The sequence below is a fragment of the Bombina bombina genome, chromosome 3, assembly GCF_027579735.1.
Source record: "Bombina bombina isolate aBomBom1 chromosome 3, aBomBom1.pri, whole genome shotgun sequence".
NCBI classification, from domain to species: Eukaryota; Metazoa; Chordata; class Amphibia; order Anura; family Bombinatoridae; genus Bombina; species Bombina bombina.
This window is the reverse complement of record NC_069501.1, coordinates 1,152,357,609-1,152,378,974: the sequence shown is the minus strand read 5'-3', so window position 1 is coordinate 1,152,378,974 and position 21,366 is coordinate 1,152,357,609. Positions and strand designations below refer to the sequence as shown.

Sequence of the window (21,366 nt, the reverse complement as noted above, 5' to 3'; positions counted from 1 at the left end):
TACCTTCAATCAAAAGTTTGTTATTTTATAATAGCACCGGAGTGTGTTATTCCTTCTCTGGTAGAATTTGAAGAAGAATCTACCTGAGTTTTTTCTATGATTTTAGCCGGCGTAGTTAAGATCATATTGCTGTTTCTCGGCCATCTGAGGAGAGGTAAACTTCAGATCAGGGGACAGCGGGCAGATTAATCTGCAAGAGGTATGTAGCAGCTTATTATTTTCTGACAATGGAATTTATGAGAAAATTCTGCCATACCGATATAATGTAAACTCAGCCTTAAATGCAGTAGCAGCAACTGGTATCAGGCTGTCATGTATGTATATTTTACACTTCAGTATTCTGGGCAATGGCACTTCACTGGAATTATACTGTATGCATAAGACTTTAGCCTATTTTGCAGGGACTAGCAACAGGCTTTTTAATAACACTTAATTTATTTATGTTAAACGTTTTTTGCTGGCATGTAAAATCGTTTAATTTCTGAGGTACTGGGTGAAAAAATGTTTTGGGCACTATTTTTCCACTTGGCAGTCGTTTTTATTTAATTTATGACAGTTTACTGATCTCTCTCACTGTTGTGTATGAGGGGGAGGGGCCTTTTTTGGCGCTTTTGCTACGCATCAAAAAATTCAGTCAGAAGTTTATTGTCTTCCCTGCATGATCCGGTTCATCTCTACAGAACTCGGGGGTCTTCAAAACTTGTTTTGAGGGAGGTAATCACTCACAGCAGAGCTGTGAGATTGTAGTTGACTGTGATAAAAAACGTTTATTTCTGTATTTTTTTTCTGCTATCAGGGTTAGTTATCCTTTGCTAATGGGAGCAATCCTTTGCTAAAAGTGTGTTTTTTTTACAAAGATTTGATGCTATAACTTTTCAGTTTATCAATTTTCAACTGTCATAACTTTTTCTGTGCTTCTTATAGGCACAGTACGTTTTCATATTATAGTAAATTACTTGAAAAGTATTTCCAAGTTGCTAGTTTATTTGCTAGTGTGTTAAACATGTCTGATTCAGAGGAAGATATCTGTGCTATATGTGCTAAAGCCAAAGTGGAGCCCAATAGAAATTTATGTACTAACTGTATTGATGCTACTTTAAATAAAAGTCAATCTGTACAAATTGAACATATTTCACCAAACAACGAGGGGAGAGTTATGCCGACTAACTCGCCTCACGTGTCAGTACCTGCATCTCCCGCTCGGGAGGTGCGTGATATTGTAGCGCCGAGTACATCTGGGCGGCCATTACAAATCACATTACAGGATATGGCTACTGTTATGACTGAAGTTTTGGCTAAATTACCAGAACTAAGAGGTAAGCGTGATCACTCTGGGGGGAGAACAGAGTGCGCTGATAATATTAGGGCCATGTCAGACACTGCGTCACAATTTGCAGAACATGAGGACGGAGAGCTTCATTCTGCGGGTGACGGTTCTGATCCAAACAGACTGGATTCAGATATTTCAAATTTTAAATTTAAACTGGAAAACCTCCGTGTATTACTAGGGGAGGTGTTAGCGGCTCTGAATGATTGTAACACAGTTGCAATACCAGAGAAATTGTGTAGGTTGCATAGATATTTTGCGGTACCGTCGAGTACTGACGTTTTTCCTATACCTAAGAGACTTACTGAAATTGTTACTAAGGAGTGGGATAGACCCGGTGTGCCGTTCTCACCCCCTCCAATATTTAGAAAGATGTTTCCAATAGACGCCACCACATGGGACTTATGGCAAACGGTCCCTAAGGTGGAGGGAGCAGTTTCTACTTTAGCTAAGCGTACCACTATCCCGGTGGAGGATAGCTGTGCCTTTTCAGATCCAATGGATAAAAAGTTAGAGGGTTACCTTAAGAAAATGTTTGTTCAACAAGGTTTTATATTGCAACCTCTTGCATGCATTGCGCCTGTCACGGCTGCAGCAGCATTTTGGTTTGAGTCTCTGGAAGAGACACTTGAATCAGCTCCATCAGATGAGATTACACACAAGCTTAAAGCCCTTAAGTTAGCTAACTCATTTATTTCGGATGCCGTAGTACATTTAACTAAACTTACGGCTAAGAATTCCGGATTCGCCATTCAGGCGCGCAGAGCACTGTGGCTAAAATCCTGGTCAGCTGATGTTACTTCTAAATCTAAATTGCTTAATATTCCTTTCAAAGGGCAGACCTTATTCGGGCCCGGGTTGAAAGAAATTATCGCTGACATTACAGGAGGTAAAGGCCATGCCCTGCCTCAAGACAGAGCCAAACCTAAGGCTAGACAGTCTAATTTTCGTTCCTTTCGTAATTTCAAAGCAGGAGCAGCATCAACTTCCTCTGCACCAAAACAGGAAGGAGCTGTTGCTCGCTACAGACAAGGCTGGAGACCTAACCAGTCCTGGAACAAGGGCAAGCAGGCCAGGAAACCTGCTGCTGCCCCTAAGACAGCATGAATCGAGGGCCCCCGATCCGGGAACGGATCTAGTGGGGGGCAGACTTTCTCTCTTCGCCCAGGCTTGGGCAAGAGATGTCCAGGATCCCTGGGCGTTAGAGATCATATCTCAGGGATACCTTCTGGACTTCAAATCCTCTCCCCCAAGAGGGAGATTTCATCTGTCAAGGTTGTCAACAAACCAAATAAAGAAAGAGGCGTTTCTACGCTGCGTACAAGATCTTTTATTAATGGGAGTGATCCATCCGGTTCCGCGGTCGGAACAAGGACAAGGGTTTTACTCAAATCTGTTTGTGGTTCCCAAAAAAGAGGGAACTTTCAGGCCAATCTTGGATTTAAAGATCCTAAACAAATTCCTAAGAGTTCCATCGTTCAAAATGGAAACTATTTGGACAATTTTACCCATGATCCAAAAGGGTCAGTACATGACCACAGTGGATTTAAAGGATGCTTACCTTCACATACCGATTCACAAAGATCATTACCGGTATCTAAGGTTTGCCTTTCTAGACAGGCATTACCAGTTTGTAGCTCTTCCATTCGGATTGGCTACGGCTCCAAGAATCTTCACAAAGGTTCTGGGTGCTCTTCTGGCGGTACTAAGACCGCAAGGAATTTCGGTAGCTCCGTACCTAGACGACATTCTGATACAAGCTTCAAGCTTTCAAACTGCCAAGTCTCATACAGAGTTAGTACTGGCATTTCTAAGGTCGCATGGATGGAAGGTGAACGAAAAGAAGAGTTCTCTCTTTCCACTCACAAGAGTTCCCTTCTTGGGGACTCTTATAGATTCTGTAGAAATGAAGATTTACCTGACAGAAGACAGGTTAACAAAGCTTCAAAATGCATGCCGTGTCCTTCATTCCATTCAACACCCGTCAGTAGCTCAATGCATGGAGGTGATCGGCTTAATGGTAGCGGCAATGGACATAGTACCCTTTGCACGCCTACATCTCAGACCGCTGCAATTGTGCATGCTAAGTCAGTGGAATGGGGATTACTCAGACTTGTCCCCTACTCTGAATCTGGATCAAGAGACCAGAAATTCTCTTCTATGGTGGCTTTCTCGGCCACATCTGTCCAGGGGGATGCCATTCAGCAGGCCGGACTGGACAATTATAACAACAGACGCCAGCCTACTAGGTTGGGGCGCTGTCTGGAATTCTCTGAAGGCTCAGGGACAATGGAATCAGGAGGAGAGTCTCCTACCAATAAACATTCTGGAATTGAGAGCAGTTCTCAATGCCCTTCTGGCTTGGCCCCAGTTAACAACTCGGGGGTTCATCAGGTTTCAGTCGGACAACATCACGACTGTAGCTTACATCAACCATCAGGGAGGGACAAGAAGCTCCCTAGCAATGATGGAAGTATCAAAGATAATTCGCTGGACAGAGTCTCACTCTTGCCACCTGTCAGCAATCCACATCCCGGGAGTGGATAACTGGGAGGCGGATTTCTTAAGTCGTCAGACTTTTCATCCGGGGGAGTGGGAACTTCATCCGGAGGTCTTTGCCCAAATACTTCGACGTTGGGGCAAACCAGAGATAGATCTCATGGCGTCTCGACAGAATGCCAAGCTTCCTCGTTACGGGTCCAGATCCAGGGATCCGGGAGCGGTTCTGATAGATGCTTTGACAGCACCTTGGACCTTCGGGATGGCTTATGTGTTTCCACCCTTCCCGATGCTTCCTCGATTGATTGCCAGAATCAAACAGGAGAGAGCATCAGTGATTCTAATAGCGCCTGCATGGCCACGCAGGACTTGGTATGCAGATCTAGTGGACATGTCATCCTGTCCACCTTGGTCTCTACCTCTGAAACAGGACCTTCTGATCCAGGGTCCCTTCAAACATCAAAATCTAATTTCTCTGAAGCTGACTGCTTGGAAATTGAACGCTTGATTTTATCAAAACGTGGTTTTTCTGAGTCAGTTATTGATACCTTAATACAGGCTAGGAAGCCTGTTACCAGAAAGATTTACCATAAGATATGGCGCAAATACTTATATTGGTGTGAATCCAAGAGTTACTCATGGAGTAAGGTTAGGATTCCGAGGATATTGTCTTTTCTACAAGAAGGTTTAGAAAAGGGTTTATCCGCTAGTTCCTTAAAGGGACAGATTTCAGCTCTGTCCATTCTTTTACACAAACGTCTGTCAGAAGTTCCGGACGTTCAAGCTTTTTGTCAGGCTTTAGCTAGGATCAAGCCTGTGTTTAAAACTGTTGCTCCACCATGGAGTTTGAACTTAGTTCTTAATGTTTTACAGGGTGTTCCGTTTGAACCCCTTCATTCCATTGATATCAAGCTGTTATCTTGGAAAGTTCTATTTTTAATGGCGATTTCCTCGGCTCGAAGAGTCTCTGAGCTATCCGCTTTACATTGTGATTCTCCTTATCTGATTTTTCATTCAGACAAGGTAGTTCTGCGTACTAAACCTGGGTTCCTACCTAAGGTGGTCACTAACAGGAATATCAATCAAGAGATTGTGGTTCCATCTTTGTGTCCTAATCCTTCTTCGAAGAAGGAACGTCTGCTACACAATCTAGATGTAGTCCGTGCTCTGAAATTTTATCTACAGGCAACTAAGGATTTTCGACAAACGTCTTCCCTGTTTGTCGTTTATTCTGGTCAGAGGAGAGGTCAAAAAGCTTCGGCTACCTCTCTCTCTTTTTGGCTTCGTAGCATAATTCGGTTAGCCTATGAGACTGCTGAACAGCAGCCTCCTGAAAGAATTACAGCACATTCTACTAGAGCTGTGGCTTCCACTTGGGCCTTTAAGAATGAGGCTTCTGTTGAACAGATTTGCAAGGCTGCAACTTGGTCTTCTCTTCATACTTTTTCCAAATTTTACAAATTTGATACTTTTGCTTCTTCGGAGGCTGTTTTTGGGATAAAGGTTCTTCAGGCAGTGGTTCCTTCCGTATAAAGAGCCTGCCTGTCCCTCCCGTCATCTGTGTACTTTAGCTTTGGTATTGGTATCCCAGAAGTAATGATGACCCGTGGACTGACCACACTTAACAGGAGAAAACAAAATGTATGCTTACCTGATAAATTCCTTTCTCCTGTAGTGTGGTCAGTCCACGGCCCGCCCTGTTTTTTATGGCAGGTAAAAAAAATTTGAATTATACTCCAGTCACCACTACACCCTTTGGCTTCTCCTTTCTCATTGGTCCTTGGTCGAATGACTGGAGGTGACGTAGAGGGGAGGAGCTATATAGCAGCTCTGCTGGGTGAATCCTCTTGCACTTCCTGTTGGGGAGGAGTTAATATCCCAGAAGTAATGATGACCCGTGGACTGACCACACTACAGGAGAAAGGAATTTATCAGGTAAGCATAAATTTTGTTTTTCATTGGCTGATAGGAACAATTAGTTCTGTTTTCATATGGAAAAGCCGCCACAAGTATGACAAAATGTTGGTTTACTTAGCAAAGGAACATCATTATTTTAAAGGGATAGGAAAGTCGAAATGAAACTTGTATGATTCAGATAGAGCAAGTAATTTGAAGACACTTTTAAATTCACTTCTATTTTCAAATGTGCTTTGTTCTCTTGGTAACCCTTGTTGAAAAAGAATACACACATGTCCTACACTAGTGGGAGCTGCTGCCAATCGGTGCCTGCACACATTTGTATTTTGTGGTTGGCTGACTAGATGTGTTCATCTTGCTGCCAGTAGTGCAATGCTGTTCCTGTAGCAAAGGATAACAATGTTCTATCCAGATTATAAAAGAAAATGTTGGGTTTTCCTGTGCCATTAAACAAAAACTGTAATAACTATTAGAGGGCTTTTTTTAATATTTGCATTCTACAATAGTCATTTAATATATTTCTTTCCTAAGATATGGTGAGTCCCCGGTGTCCTTAAATACTGTTGGGAATATCACTCCTGGCCAGTAGGAGGAGGCAAAGAGCACCACAGCAAATCTGTTAAGTATCACTCCCCTTCCCACAATCCCCAGTCATTCACTTTGCCTTCTGTGCAAGGAGGAGGTGAAGTTTTGGTGTCTGAATAAGATTTGCTTCATTCAAGAGTTATTAATTTGAAAGCCAGAGTAGGTTTGCTCTGATCTTTCCTCTTTAAATTGGGTTTAGCTGTACTCCACGTCAGTCTCTTCAGTAGGGCAGTGGTAGCTTTCAAGCAGTTAGGAACTTGTGAGGTGGGCCTCACTGCGTTTTCTTAACAAGTTGCTGCCCTTATGTAGAAAGCCAGAGTAGGTTTACTCTGTCCTTTCTTATTTTCACAAGTCTCTGTGAGGAGTGGCTTCCTCTAATGCCGGGTGAGCTGTCCTTCTGCCGGACAGCCAGAGGTGCAGGTAAGTGCCATTTTTTTTGTTTGATAAGAACGCTGGCACTAAAGCAGAGGGAGCTGCTTCGAGGGGTTAATTCCTGTGGTAACAAGCGGGATTATTATGGCAGGGAGCTACACTGTGAGTGTTACTTTTTAGGGAGTGTTAAAAGTGGCTCAGTACTTTTATTTCACTAGTATTCAAGTGATGCGTGTGTCTACTATGAAGGAACGGAATATGTTCCAATCAATGTTTCTTTTAATGGCCGTTAATGGCGCAGCTTCTAACGGATCTTGTTATTTGTTCTCCTTGAGCTTCTGGGGCTCCTGCGATCTAGGAAGTGGAGATTTGATCACTATTTTCTCCGGAGTGCAGAGGGGGCAGGTAGGCACCTCAGTAATAGCGTTGAGGTATAGAGGTGCTCTGTATAAATCCTCTGTTGTCAGGCTTCTTTGTTCCCTCAAATGGGGGGTGTCAGAGTTAGATCTGATGGCGTCTTGGCAAAATACCAAGCTTCCAAGTTACGGATGAAGGTCAAGAGATCCACAGGCCCCTCTGATAGATGCTCTGGCAGTTCCGTGGGATTTCAATCTAGCATACCTGTTTCCTCCATTTGCTCTCCTTCCACGAGTCATTGCTTGTATCAAGCAGGAGAGAGCATTGGTGATTCTAATAGCTCCTGCGTGGTCTCGCAGGATCGGGTATGCAGATTTAGTGGAGCTGTCGTCTCATACTGCTTCAGGGTCCGTCTCATACTACTTCAGGGTCCCTTCCTTCACCCAAATCTCGTTTCTCTGAACGCTTAGTTTTGTCTAAGCGTGGATTTTCTGATTCGGTCATTGAGACCATGATTCAGGCTCGCAAGCCTGTTACTAGAAAGATTTACAATAAAATATGGCGTACAGATCTTTATTGGTGTGAATCCAAGGGCTACTCTTGGAGTAGGGTCACAATTCCAAGGATTTTTTCTTTTCTCCCGGAAGATCTGGAGAAGGTTTTGTCTGTCAGTACTCTGAAGGGTCAGATTTCTGCTTAGTCTATTTTGCTGCACAAGTGTCTGGCAGACATGCAGGATGTGCAATCTTTTTGTCAAGCCTTGGTCAGAATCAGGCCTGTGTTTAAGTCTGTTGCTCCACCTTGGAGCCTTAATCTTGTTCTTAAAGATCTGCATCAGACTCTGTTTGAGCCATTGCATTCCATAGATATTAAATTGTTAACTTGGAAGGCTTTGTTTTTTACTTCTATCTCTTCTACTCGGAGAGTCTCTGAACTCTCAACTTTGCAGTGCGATTCCCCTTATCTCATTTTTCATGCAGATAAGGCGGATCTTTGTAACTAAGTTTGGTTTCCTTCCTAAGGTTGTTTCGGATAGAAATATCATTTAGGAAATTGTTGTTCCTTCTCTCTGTCCTAATCCTTCTTCTCATAAGGAACGTTTTTGTTGTGCATGCTCTTAAATTCTATTTGCAGGAGACTAAGGATTTTCGCCAGTCTTCTTCTCTGTTTGTTTTTCTGGGAAGAGTAAAGGCCAGAAAGCTACTGCTACTTCTCTCTCTCTCTTTGGTTGAGAAGTATTATTCGTTTGGCGTATGAGACTGCTGGACAGCAGCCTCCTGAGAGAATCACAGCTCACTTAACTAGGGCTGTTTCTTCTTCTTGGTCCTTCAAAAATGAAGCTTCTGTGAAATAGATTTGCAAGGCTGCAACTTGGTCCTCTTTGCATACTTTTCCCAAATTTTATAAAGTTGAAGTTCTTCAAGCAGTGGTGCCTTTTTTGTTTAGGTCCACCTGTCTTGTCCCTCCCCAGTCCTCTGTGTCCTTTAGCTTAGGTATTGGTTCCCAACTGTAATTGAGGATGCTGTGGACTCACCATACCTTAGGAAAGAAAACAAAATATATGCTTACCTGATAAATGTATTTATTTCCGGATATGGTGAGTCCACGGCCCCACCCTGTATTTTAAAGACAGGCTTTTTTTTTTTTTACTAAACTTCAGGCACCTCTACACCTTGTGTTACTCCTTTTCTCCATTTTCCTTCGGTCGAATGACTGGGGATTGTGGGAAGGGGAGTGATACTTAAAGGATTACTTTCTGTTATAATTTTTAAGCTAAACAACTAACATATTAAAGTTAATAAACATTAATTAAAACCCACTGACCTATATTTTCTCCAAAACGAAGTTTCATAACGTTCTAAAAGTTATATCTTTTATTCGCCGATGATGTCACGTTATCCTGCCCACTATTTTCAGCACTGCGTGTTCAAAATACTTAAACCAATAACTTTGTGTTTAAAGCGCCATTTTGAAACCTAGGTATTGTAAACGGATTGGTACAGAGCAAAGGATACCCACGGAGTGGGTTTGGAAAACAATTAAATTTGCAGACAAGATTTCTGATATACGGTAGAGATATGTTAATGAAATGCTATTGATAAAAAGCGTATTTGGGGTAGTTAGTTAGTAACAGGCATAGAAAATATTTACTTACAGTGGCCCTTTAACAGCTTTGCTGTGGTGCGCTTTGCCTCCTCCTGCTGGCCAGGAGTGATATTCTCAATAGTAATCGTGGATGCCGTGGACTCACCACATCCGGAAAGAAATTTATCAGGTAAGCATACATTTTCTTTTTAAATTTACTTTTATTTGTGCATGATTCAGACTGATATATATACAGTTGTATGCAAAAGTTTAGGCACCCCTGATAAAATAATTGGGTGTTTGGATCAGAAATTTCATTTTGATCTATCAAATAACTAAAGGACACAGTAATATTTTAGTAGTGAAATGAGGTTTATTGGTTTAACAGAAAATGTGCAATATGCATCAAAAGGAAATTAGACAGGTGCATACATTTGGGCACCCTTGTCATTTTGTTGATTTGAATACCTGTAACTACCTAGCACTGATTAATTGGAACACACAGTTGGTTTGGTGAGCCCATTAAGCCTTGAACTTCATAGACAGGTGCATCAATCATGAGAAAGGGTATTTAAGGTGGCCAATTGCAAGTTGTTGTTCTCTTTGACTCTCCTCTGAAGAGGGGCAACATGGAGGCCTCAAAACAACTCTCAAATGACCTGAAAACAAAGATTGTTCAACATTATGGTTTAGGGGAAGGCTACAAAAAGCTATTTCAGAGGTTTAAGCTGTCAATGTCCACTGTGAGGAACATAGTGAGGAAATGGAAGACCACAGGCACAGTTTTTGTTAAGGCCAGAAGTGGCAGGCCAAGTAAAATATCAGAGAGGCAAAGGATGGTGAGAACGATCAAAAACAGCCCACAGACCACCTCCAAAGACCTACCACATCATCTTGCTGCAGATGGTATCACTGTGCATCGTTCAACAATTCAGCGCACTTTGCACAAGGAGAATCTGTATGGGAGAGTAATGCGGAATAAGCTTTTTCTGCACACACGCCACAAACAGTCGCTTGAGGTATGCAAACACACATTTGGACAAGCCAGCTTCATTTTGGAAGAAGGTGCTGTGGACTGATGAAACAAAGATCGAGTTATTTGGTCATAACAAGGGGCGTTATGCATGTCGGCAAAATAACACAGCGTTCCAAGACAAACACTTGCTACCCACAGTAAAATTTGGTGGATGTTCCATCATGCTGTGGGGCTGTGTGGCCAGTGCCGGTACTGGGAATCTTGTTAAAGTTGAGGGTCACATGGATTCCACTCAATATCAGCAAATACTTGAGAATAATGTTGAGGAATCAGTCACAAAGTTGAAGTTACGCCGGGGCTGGATATTTAAACAAGATAAAGGCCCAAAACACTGCTCAAAATCTACTCTGGCATTTATGCAGAGGAACAAGTATAATGTTTTGGAATGGCCATCCCAGTCCCCAGACCTGAATATCATTGAAAATCTGTGGGGTGATTTTAAGCGGACTGTCCATGCTCGGCAACCATCAAACCTAACTGAACTGGAGATGTTTTGCAAGGAGGAATGGTCCAAAATACCTTCATCCAGAATCCAGACACTCATTACAGGCTATAGGAAGCGTCTAGAGGATGTTATTTCTGCTAAAGGAGGCTCTACTAAATATTGAGGCAATATTTCTGTTGGGGTGCCCAAATGTATGCACCTGTCTAATTTCGTTTTAATGCATATTGCACATTTTCTGTTAATCCAATAAACCTAATTTCACTACTGAAATATTACTGTGTCCTTCAGTTATTTGATAGATCAAAATGATCCAAACACCCAATTATTTATAAATGAAAATCATGGAAATTGTCAGAGGTGCCTAAACATTTGCATACAACTGTGTGTGTGTTTGTGTATGTATATGTGTGTGTGTGTATATATATATATATATATATATATATATATATATATATATATATATATATATAAAATTATTATTTATGTATTTATTTTTGCAGGTTGATCCCACTGGAAAGTATGAAAACTTGGTAACAATAAATTATTTTAAACCTGAATTCCGCTTAGCTGGGGGCCTCAACCTTCCCAAAATAATTGACTGTGTTGGTTCTGATGGAAAGGAAAGACGTCAGCTTGTTAAGGTATTAGAAACACTGCTATCTCTAATAAATGCCGGATTGTTTTTTTCTTTTTTTACTTAAAGCATTGAGTAATGCTTAAAGGGATATGACATAGTGCTCCTTCAGTTATAAAAAAAACAAATCAAAGGAAAAATAAAAAGAAACAGATTGTGCTAAAAACAGCTAACAACTTTCTTGCAAAATGAGCACTTAGAAATTATCAGTGTAGCCACTGCCTTCAGTGAGATAACATAGCTGATATTACAGAACTTAAGTTCTACTGTCACATGATTTTGCAGCAAACGTTCTCTTCTGAGCATGATCAATAAAATTACTGCAGCTAGAGCAGGTTACTTCTTTGACTTCCCATAGATACCACAGCCCACTTGTAAGGCTGTGACAGGAAGTAATGGACATGCACAAATGAAGTTTTAAAAAAAAAAAAAATCCTTTTAAAATGATAAATAGACATTAGAATGATTTCTATTAAATATAACCCACTGCTTAGTGCTTTTTTATTACAGCAATGAAGCAGACTGTTTTATATCCATGTAATAGCACACTAAAAAAGCCAATTTACTTCAAAACCCTTATACTCAAACAGCAGTTACATTTAAACATCCATTCAAAAATTATAAGCATGTGAAAAATTTGTATTTTAATTTGAATGTTCATTCAGTGCGCACATAAATCAGCACGTTAGACATACATTGCGAAATCTGAAGCTCGTTGCGCATATTTTACATTCCAATGTTCTTCACATAGAAGAAAATGTTCTTTTTATTTTAAGATATAGATTTCTATATATATCTGATAATGTTACTGTAAAATATATATCTATATGAGTATATATAGAGGTATAGATATAAATATATATATATATTTATCCTATACTATAAAAGGCCAAGTGTGTTTGTCCGAAGCTGTCATGCGCAGTAGAGACAGCACGAGGACAAACACACCTGGCCTTGGATTCCCTACCTGATCTGGCGACTGCCGCGAGAAGAAGTGGGCGTGGCCGAGCGTAAAGGGGACGTGGCCTAGCGTGAAGACTCGTGAAGGGGGCGAGGCCGGGGGCAGGGCCGTGAAAGGCCGTGGAGAGAGCTCAAACAGCTCAAAAGAGGGGAGAGGGGGGAGAGAGAGAGATCAAGAGGGGAGAAAGAGAGATCAAGAGGGGAGAAAGAGACAGGGGAGAAAGAGAGAGGGGGGGAGAGAGCGGGGGGGAGAGAGAGAGAGGGGAGAGAAAAAGAGGGGAGATGTGGAGAGAGAGAGAGGGGAGAGAAAGGGGGGAGAGAGAGAGACAGAGGGGAGAGAGAGGGGGAGAGGGGAGAGAGAGAGAGAGACAGAGGGGGGAGAAAGAGAGAGGGGAGATTTGGGGAGATGGAGAGAGAGAGGAGGGAGAGAGAGGGGGGGGAGAGAGAGAGAGAGGGGAGAGAGAGGAGAGAGAGAGGAGAGAGAAAGAGAGGGGGGAGATAGAGAGAGGAGAGAGAGAGACAGAGGGGGGGGAGATAGAGAGAGGAGGGGGAGAGAGAGGTTGAGAGAGGAGAGAGAGAAAGAGAGGGGAGAGAGAAAGAGAGAGGGGGGAGAGAGAGAAAGAGAGGGGAGATAGAGAGAGACAGCAAAAAAGGGGTGGAAAGAGAGGGGGGAAGAGAGAGCGCAAAAGAGAGGGGGGAAAGAGAGAGCGCAAAAGAGAGGGGGCAGAGAGAGCTCAAAAGAGAGGGGGAGAGAGAGAAAGCAAAAGAGAGTGGGAGGGAGAGAACGCAAGGGGTGGGACCACTGTACTGCAAAAAATGGCCCGTGTGAACAGGCTTTAGGACTAGTATATATATATATATATATATATATATATATATAATTAAAAATACAAAATATTGGAATGTGAAATATTTACAGTAAATACACTAGCTAGACTAGCTTCTTTTTTATGATTAGAGCCTTGATTACAATTTATGAAGGTCAATAAAGGTTATTAATTTGAACCATTTTGTCATTTATTTATCCACATTTATATAGTCACAATAACACTATAACAGTTTTGCTATTACAACCAATGTGTTTTCTCATTCATAATTAAATAAATATAAATAATAATATAAATTATTTACTCAGCTTCTCTTTACTTGAATTATTTTAATTTTCATTAAAGGGACACAAGTCAAAATAAACTTACATGATTCAGATAGAACATGCAGTTTTAAGACACTTTCCAATTCACTTCCATTATCACATTTTCTTTTATATACACACTTTTTGAGGCACAAACTCCTATTGAGCATGCACACAAGCTCACAGGGTATACGTATACTAGTCTTTGATTGGCTGATGTCAGAAAAAAAAATCTGCATATTTGAAATTCAGAGTAGGGGCTCGATTTATCAAGCCTCTACGGCAGCAAGTTCTCTCAAGAACTTGCTCGCCGTGATTTATCAAGCAGCGGTCACCAGACCGCTGCTTCCCTAACATCTACTCCACCTCTATTGTGGCGAAATTCAATCTCCTTGGTCGAGTCCGACCGAGGAGATTGACAGCTCCTGCCCACGCGTGATTGGCTGTGCGCGGGCAGGGGACGGATTGCACGCGAGCGCAAAATTGCGCTCGTGTGCAATGGCGAATACCTGCGGGTAATTTCGCCCCGCCACAGGCGAGCTGAGGCGTACAGGGGCGCGTATACCCGCCCCTGTACGCCTCAGCGTTAATAAATCTATCCCTAAGTGTTAAATCATTGTCTTTTTATTGTGCGCTTGTTAATTATGCAATTCTACTGCATTGAGTGGTCCTTTAAAGTGAAGGTCATTGTGGATGAATTAGTGCCCGGTTTTTAATAATCCTTTAAAAACATTTCACTCCTTTTCTTCAAAAACTTACCTTTTAATCCTGAAAGCCGCTCCAGCTATTCTCCCGGCCGTCGGAAGCCTCTTCTTACATCGGAAAAGACTAATTTGGCTTCCTCCAATCACTGCTTTCCCCCCGGGGGGATCATGGCCTGATGCAACGCTGTGATTGGAGGAAGCCGGATTCGTCATTTTGGACCCGTGAAGAGGGCTTGCAACGGGTGGAGGAAGCGATGCAGCAGCTGTCAGGATTAAAAGGTAAGTTTTTGAAGAAAAGGAGTGAAATGTCAATTTTGATGAATTAAAGTGCCCTTGTTTTTAATAGGATTATTAAAAACTGGGCACTAATTCATCCAAATTGACCTTCACTTTAAGAAGTCTCTCAAGTCAGATATTTTAACACTGCATCATTATCTGAATTCTGTCGTACACTGAACTCATTTCAGTATATTCTCTCCTGCCATACTAAAAACCTGCTTGTAAAGCAATAACTATGTGACAGGCTTGCAGCCCTGCAGCAATGAGGTTACATTTACATACTGCTGACACTGAAGTTACAATGATATAACGGCTGACAGGTGTATTTCAATGATACAAGAGACCTGACTGTGGGAAAATAGTCATTTTTCCATTAGCATGAAACACAAGTGTCATGGGATTAAAAAGTTGGCTGCAAAACAATAAAAAGTAATGTTCTCATAACTGCTGCACATGCAGTGTTTGGTTTCTCAAAGCTGTATATACAGTGCTCATATGGATACAGATTATTATATTAATATTTGAAAAGAAGCAACCTCTCTTACAGAGAGGTAAATGGGAGCTATTAAATCTCTTATGTGACCTAAAAGGGTAGACCTAAGTATCCCTATAAAGATAGTGCCTAATACCCAAATATCATAGATTAGAGAAAAAAAAGAGAGCGGAGCACAAAGGTATTATGTGGCACACTTAGATAAGAGACTTAATGTGTCCAATTTGGACATGGACTTGGAGGACAGCTATGACTAATTAAAATGTAACTTTTAATAATCAATTTTAAAAAATGTGAACAAACATATAAATATAAAATATCTCTCGTTATAACATAGGATATTACAGAGGAACCTATTGAGTATTCGTCAAATGGCTTACTGTTAGTATATACACTGGGATAGAGGCAGTCTTAGATTATCATCTATTTGTAAATTTTCAAGGACTCACTATTCAGGTTACATATCCAGTTCTTGGATGTAATAGTTCTATTATAAGATAACACATCGCACCACTCACATATCTACATATCTTTTCCCATTAATGTGAGTTATAAAGTTGTTCTGACTATACGTCAGATATTCTTGTGGTGCAAAGTAACCTCCCAGATATATGTATAATAAGACCTTTGAAAAAGTAGTTGGCGAAACGCGCGTCAGGCGTTCACACTGCTTCCCCTGTATCTAATTTTGTTAAAAAAACTAGTTGTTGTAATCTTATTGTTTGTTGGCCTTAATAGGCACTAACTTTTATTTATGGGTTATACTTAATCTCTATTGGAAACTGCTCCTATATTACTACGTTTCCTGAAGATTATCCACACATGATTATATGAACAGGGGTAAATGTTCACATTTTTTAAAATTGATTATTAAAAGTTACATTTTAATTAGTCATAGCCATCCTCCAAGTCCATGTCCAAATTGGACACATTAAGTCTCTTATCTAAGTGTGCCACATAATACCTTTGTGCTCCGCTCATTTTTTCTCTAATCTTTTATATTAATATGACTATTTTAGGTACATCCTTAGCCATAATTTATATAGGACTGACTTCTCTTTGTAACCCACAGGGGCGAGATGATTTGAGGCAAGATGCAGTAATGCAGCAGGTATTCCAGATGTGCAATACTTTGTTGCAGAGGAATAGTGAGACGAGGAAGAGAAAACTTACTATCCGCAGATACAAGGTGACTGTATTATTAACTTGCCTCTAGTTTAATCTGTGATGGAAACTCCTCCCAGGAAGAGGTGATTCTAGACTATACAATTTGTGGTGCAAAAGATCTCACAACTCTAAATTTCAGTGGTGTAGAGTGACGTTACGGAATGCCCAATCATCTGCTACCTTTTCCTACCATTATATTTGTCATTCCCTCTTCGTCCTTCTTTTCCTCTCCCCTTTCCCTTTTGTAGAGCCAGTAAGCTTGTACCTCCTGAGGTTTGGTGGTGCTGCAGTAAGAAATAGGGGGGTACATGAGAACCCACTAAAACCATCATTGTCTATATTGGTATAACTTTTTTACTGGCCTTCTCTCACTGTGTCTTCCACTATTTTCTATTTTAGAAAGCACAAAAAATTCTGTAAATGTAATATGTGAAGTTTTAAAGGGACATAAAACCCACTTTTTTTCTTTCATGATTCAGATAAAACATACAAATTTAATCAACTTTCCAATTTACTTCTCTTCTCAAATGTTCTTCATTTTCTTCGTAACTTTTGTTGAAAAGCAGGAAAGTAAGCCCAGGTAAGTGCGCATGTCCTGCAGCTTTACTTCCTGTCATGTGCACGCCACCTATCTAGATATCTCTTCAACAAAGAATAACATGAGAACATGAGAATAAAATTGTATTCTTTATCTGAATCATAAAAGAAAAAAAATTAATGTCCCTTTAAAACCCCTTTGCTACCGGGAATTTCAGAGAACTTGCCCAAAATACCAGAGAATTTTTAGCATTTTTGCTATCACTACATTTAAACAGGAATAAAGCCTTTGTTTTTTTATGTACCTGTTAAAACTATCACCTAGATTACGAGTTTTGCGTTAGATGCTGTGCGGTGCTAAAGAGCAGTTTTCACTCACCGCTCACTTACCTACAGCGCTGGTATTACGAGTTTTCAGAAACCCGTCGTTAAAAGGCAAGAAGTGAGCGTAGAGCAAAATTTTGCTCATTACCGCACTCCAATACCAGCACTGCTTAAGTCAGCGGTGAGCTGGTCGTACGTGCTCGTGCACGATTTCCCCATAGGAATTAACGGGGAGAACCGGCTGAAAAAAAGTCTTAACACCTGCAAAAAAAGCAGCGTAGAGCTCCCTAACGCATCCTCATTGATTCCTATGGGGAAATAAAATTTATGTCTACACCTAACACCCTAACATGAACCCCGAGTCTAAACACCCCCAATCCTACACTTATTAACCCCTAATCTGCTGCCCCCGACATCCCCGACACCTGCATTATATTATTAACCCCTAATTTGCCGCTCTGGACACCGCAACCACCTACATTATATGTATGAACCCCTAATCTGCTGACCCCAACATCGCAGACACTTACATTATATTTATTAACCCCTAATCTGCCGCCCCCAACGTCACTGCCACTATAATAAACATATTAACCCCTAAACCGCCGCACTCCCGCCTCACAAACATTAGTTAAATATTATTAACCCCTAATCTGCCGGCCCTAACATCGCCGCTGCCTACCTACATTTATTAACCCTAATCTGCTGCCCCCAACGTCACCGCCGCCATTATATTAAAGTTATTAACCCCTAAACCTAACACCCACTAACTTAAATATAATTTAAATAAATATTACTATCATTAACTAAATTATTCCTATTTAAAACTATATACTTAACTGTAAAATAAACCCTAAGATAGCTACAATAATAGTTACATTGTATCTAGTTTAGGATTTATTTTTATTTTACAGGCAAGTTTGTATTTATTTTAATTAGGTAGAATAGTTATTAAATAGTTATTAACTATTTAATAACTACCTAGCTAAAATAAATACAAATTTACCTGTAATATAAAACCTAACCTAAGTTACACTAAAACCTAACACTACACTTTAATTAATTAAATAAATTAACTAAATTAAATACAATTTAAAGGGCCTTTGGGGGGCATTGCCCCAAAGTAATCAGCTCTTTTACCTGTAAAAAAAAATACAAACAACCCCCCAACAGTAAAACCCACCACCCACACAACCAACCCCCCAAATAAAATACTAGCTAAAAAAAAACTAAGCTCCCCATTGCCCTGAAAAGGGCATTTGGATGGGCATTGCCCTTAAAAGTGCAGTTAGCTCTTTTGCCGCCCAAACCCTAATCTAAAAAATAAAACCCACCCAATACAACCTTAAAAAACACTAACCCCCTGAAGATCGACTTACTGGCAGACGTATTCATCCAAGCGTAACTTAGGTTAGGTTTTATTTTACAGGTAAATTTGTATTTATTTTAGCTAGGTAGTTATTAAATAGTTAATAACTATTTAGTAACTATTCTACCTAGTTAAAATAAATACAAACTTGCCTGTAAAATAAAAATAAATCCTAAGCTAGATACAATGTAACTATTAGTTATATTGTAGCTATCTTAGGGTTTATTTTACAGTTAAGTATTTAGTTTTAAATAGGAATAATTTAGTTAATGATAGAAATATTTATTTAGATTTATTTAAATTATATTTAAGTTAGGGGTGTTAGGTTTAGGGGTTAATAACTTTAATATAATGGCGGCGGTGACGTTGGGGGCAGCAGATTAGGGTTAATAAATGTAGGTAGGTGTCGGCGATGTTGGGGTCAGCAGATTAAAGGTTCATACATATAATGTAGGTGGAGGCGGTGTCCGGAGCGGCAGATTAGGGGTTAAAATTTTTATTTTAGTATTTGTGATGCGGGAGGGCCTCGGTTTAGGGGTTAATAGGTAGTTTATGGGTGTTAGTGTACTTTTTAGCACTTTAGTTATGAGTTTTATGTTACGGCGTTGTACCATAAAACTCTTAACTACTGACTTTAGAATGCGTTAGGGATCTTGACAGGGTAGAGTGTACCGCTCACTTTTTGGCCTCCCAGGACAGACTCGTAATATCAGCGCTATGGAAGTCCCATAGAAAAAAGACTTAACGAAGTTTACGTAAGTCGTTTTGCGGTAAGGCCAAAGAAGTGTGTGGTGACCCTAAACCTTCAAGACTTGTAATAGCATCAGGCATAAAAAAGCAGCGTTAGGACCTCTTAACGCTGCTTTTTTACCCTGATGCACAACACGTAATCTAGCCGTATGTTTTTTTCTCCAACATAGGTGTGTCCGGTCCACGGCGTCATCCTTACTTGTGGGATATTCTCTTCCCCAACAGGAAATGGCAAAGAGCCCAGCAAAGCTGGTCACATGATCCCTCCTAGGCTCCGCCTAACCCAGTCATTCTCTTTGCCGTTGCACAGGCAACATCTCCACGGAGATGGCTCAGAGTTTTTTGGTGTTTAAATGTAGTTTTTATCCTTCAATCAAGTGTTTGTTATTTTAAAATAGTGCTGGTATGTACTATTTACTCTGAAACAGAAAAGAGATGAAGATTTCTGTTTGTAAGAGGAAGATGATTTTAGCAAACGTTACTAAAATCGATTGCTGTTTCCACACAGGACTGTTGAGATGAAGTAACTTCAGTTGGGGGAAGCAGTTGGCAGACTTTTCTGCCTGAGGTATGACTGGCCACATTTCTAACAAGACTTTGTAATGCTGGAAGGCTGTCATTTCCCCTATGGGGACCGGTAAGCCATTTTCTTAGATTAAGTAAAAGAATAAAGGGCTTTATAAGGGCTTAAAAAACTGGTAGACATTTTTCTGGGCTAAAACGATTATTTTGCTAAGCATATTTGGCAGATTATAACTCTTAATAGTTATTATAATCTTGGGGATTGTTGTTAAAAAACGGCAGGCACTGTATGGACATCTTTTTCAGATGGGGGCCTTTTCTAGTCATAGGCAGAGCCTCATTTTCGCGCCACTAATGCGCAGTTGTTTTTGGAAAGCAAGGCATGCAGATGCATGTGTGAGGAGCTAAGAACCACTGAAAAAGCTTATAGAAGGCGTCATTTGGTATCGTATTCCCCTCTGGGCTTGGTTGGGTCTCAGCAAAGCAGATACCTGGGACTGTATAGGGGTTAAATGTAAAAACGGCTCCGGTTCCGTTATTTTAAGGGTTAAAGCTTTCAAATTTGGTTACCAGTTTGTGGCACTTCCATTCGGATTAGCCACTGCTCCGAGAATTTTCACAAAGGTACTAGGGTCCCTTCTAGCGGTTCTAAGACCAAGGGGCATTGCAGTAGTACCGTACTTGGACGACATCCTGATTCAAGCGTCGTCTCTGTCAAAAGCAAAGGCTCATACGGACATCGTCCTAGCCTTTCTCAGATCTCACGGATGGAAAGTGAACATAGAAAAAAGTTCTCTGTCCCCGTCAACAAGAGTTCCCTTCTTGGGAACAATAATAGACTCCTTAGAAATGAGGATTTTTCTGACAGAGGTCAGAAAATCAAAACTTCTAAGCTCTTGTCAAGTACTTCATTCTGTTCTTCGTCCTTCCATAGCGCAGTGCATGGAAGTAATAGGATTGATGGTTGCAGCAATGGCCATAGTTCCTTTTGCACGAATTCATCTAAGACCATTACAACTGTGCATGCTCAGACAGTGGAATGGGGATTATACAGACTTGTCTCCGACGATTCAAGTGGATCAAAGGACCAGAGATTCACTCCGTTGGTGGCTGATCCTGGACAACCTGTCACAGGGAATGAGCTTCCGCAGACCAGAGTGGGTCATTGTCACGACCGACGCCAGTCTGGTGGGCTGGGGCGCGGTCTGGGAACCCCTGAAAGCTCAGGGTCTATGGTCTCGGGAAGAATCTCTTCTCCCGATAAACATTCTGGAACTGAGAGCGATATTCAATGCTCTCAAAGCTTGGCCTCATCTAGCAAAGGCCAAATTCATAAGGTTTCAATCAGACAACATGACGACAGTTGCTTATATCAACCATCAGGGGGGAACAAGGAGTTCCCTGGCAATGGAGGAAGTGACCAAGATAATTCAATGGGCGGAGGATCACTCCTGCCACTTGTCTGCAATCCACATCCCAGGAGTGGAAAATTGGGAAGCGGATTTTCTGAGTCGTCAGACATTCCATCCGGGGGAGTGGGAACTCCATCTGGAAATCTTTGCCCAAATAACTCGATTATGGGGCATTCCAGACATGGATCTGATGGCCTCTCGTCAGAACTTCAAGGTTCCTTGTTACGGGTCCAGATCCAGGGATCCCAAGGCGACTCTAGTAGATGCACTAGTAGCACCTTGGACCTTCAACCTAGCTTATGTATTCCCACCGTTTCCTCTCATTCCCAGGCTGGTAGCCAGGATCAATCAGGAGAGGGCTTCGTGATCTTGATAGCTCCTGCGTGGCCACGCAGGACTTGGTATGCAGACCTGGTGAATATGTCATCGGCTCCACCATGGAAGCTACCTTTGAGACAGG

At 41.1% G+C, this 21,366-nt stretch overlaps 1 protein-coding gene across 1 annotated transcript in view; it reads left to right on the top strand.

Annotated features, from left to right (window-relative positions):
- ATM (ATM serine/threonine kinase) overlaps nt 1-21,366 on the top strand; it is a 925,848-nt gene that overhangs the window by 756,697 nt on the left and 147,785 nt on the right. Inside the window, exons 55-56 of the mRNA XM_053708547.1 lie at nt 11,124-11,264; nt 15,898-16,014. Of these exons, the coding sequence (XP_053564522.1) occupies nt 11,124-11,264; nt 15,898-16,014 (258 nt within the window). The remainder of the gene's footprint in view (nt 1-11,123; nt 11,265-15,897; nt 16,015-21,366) is intronic.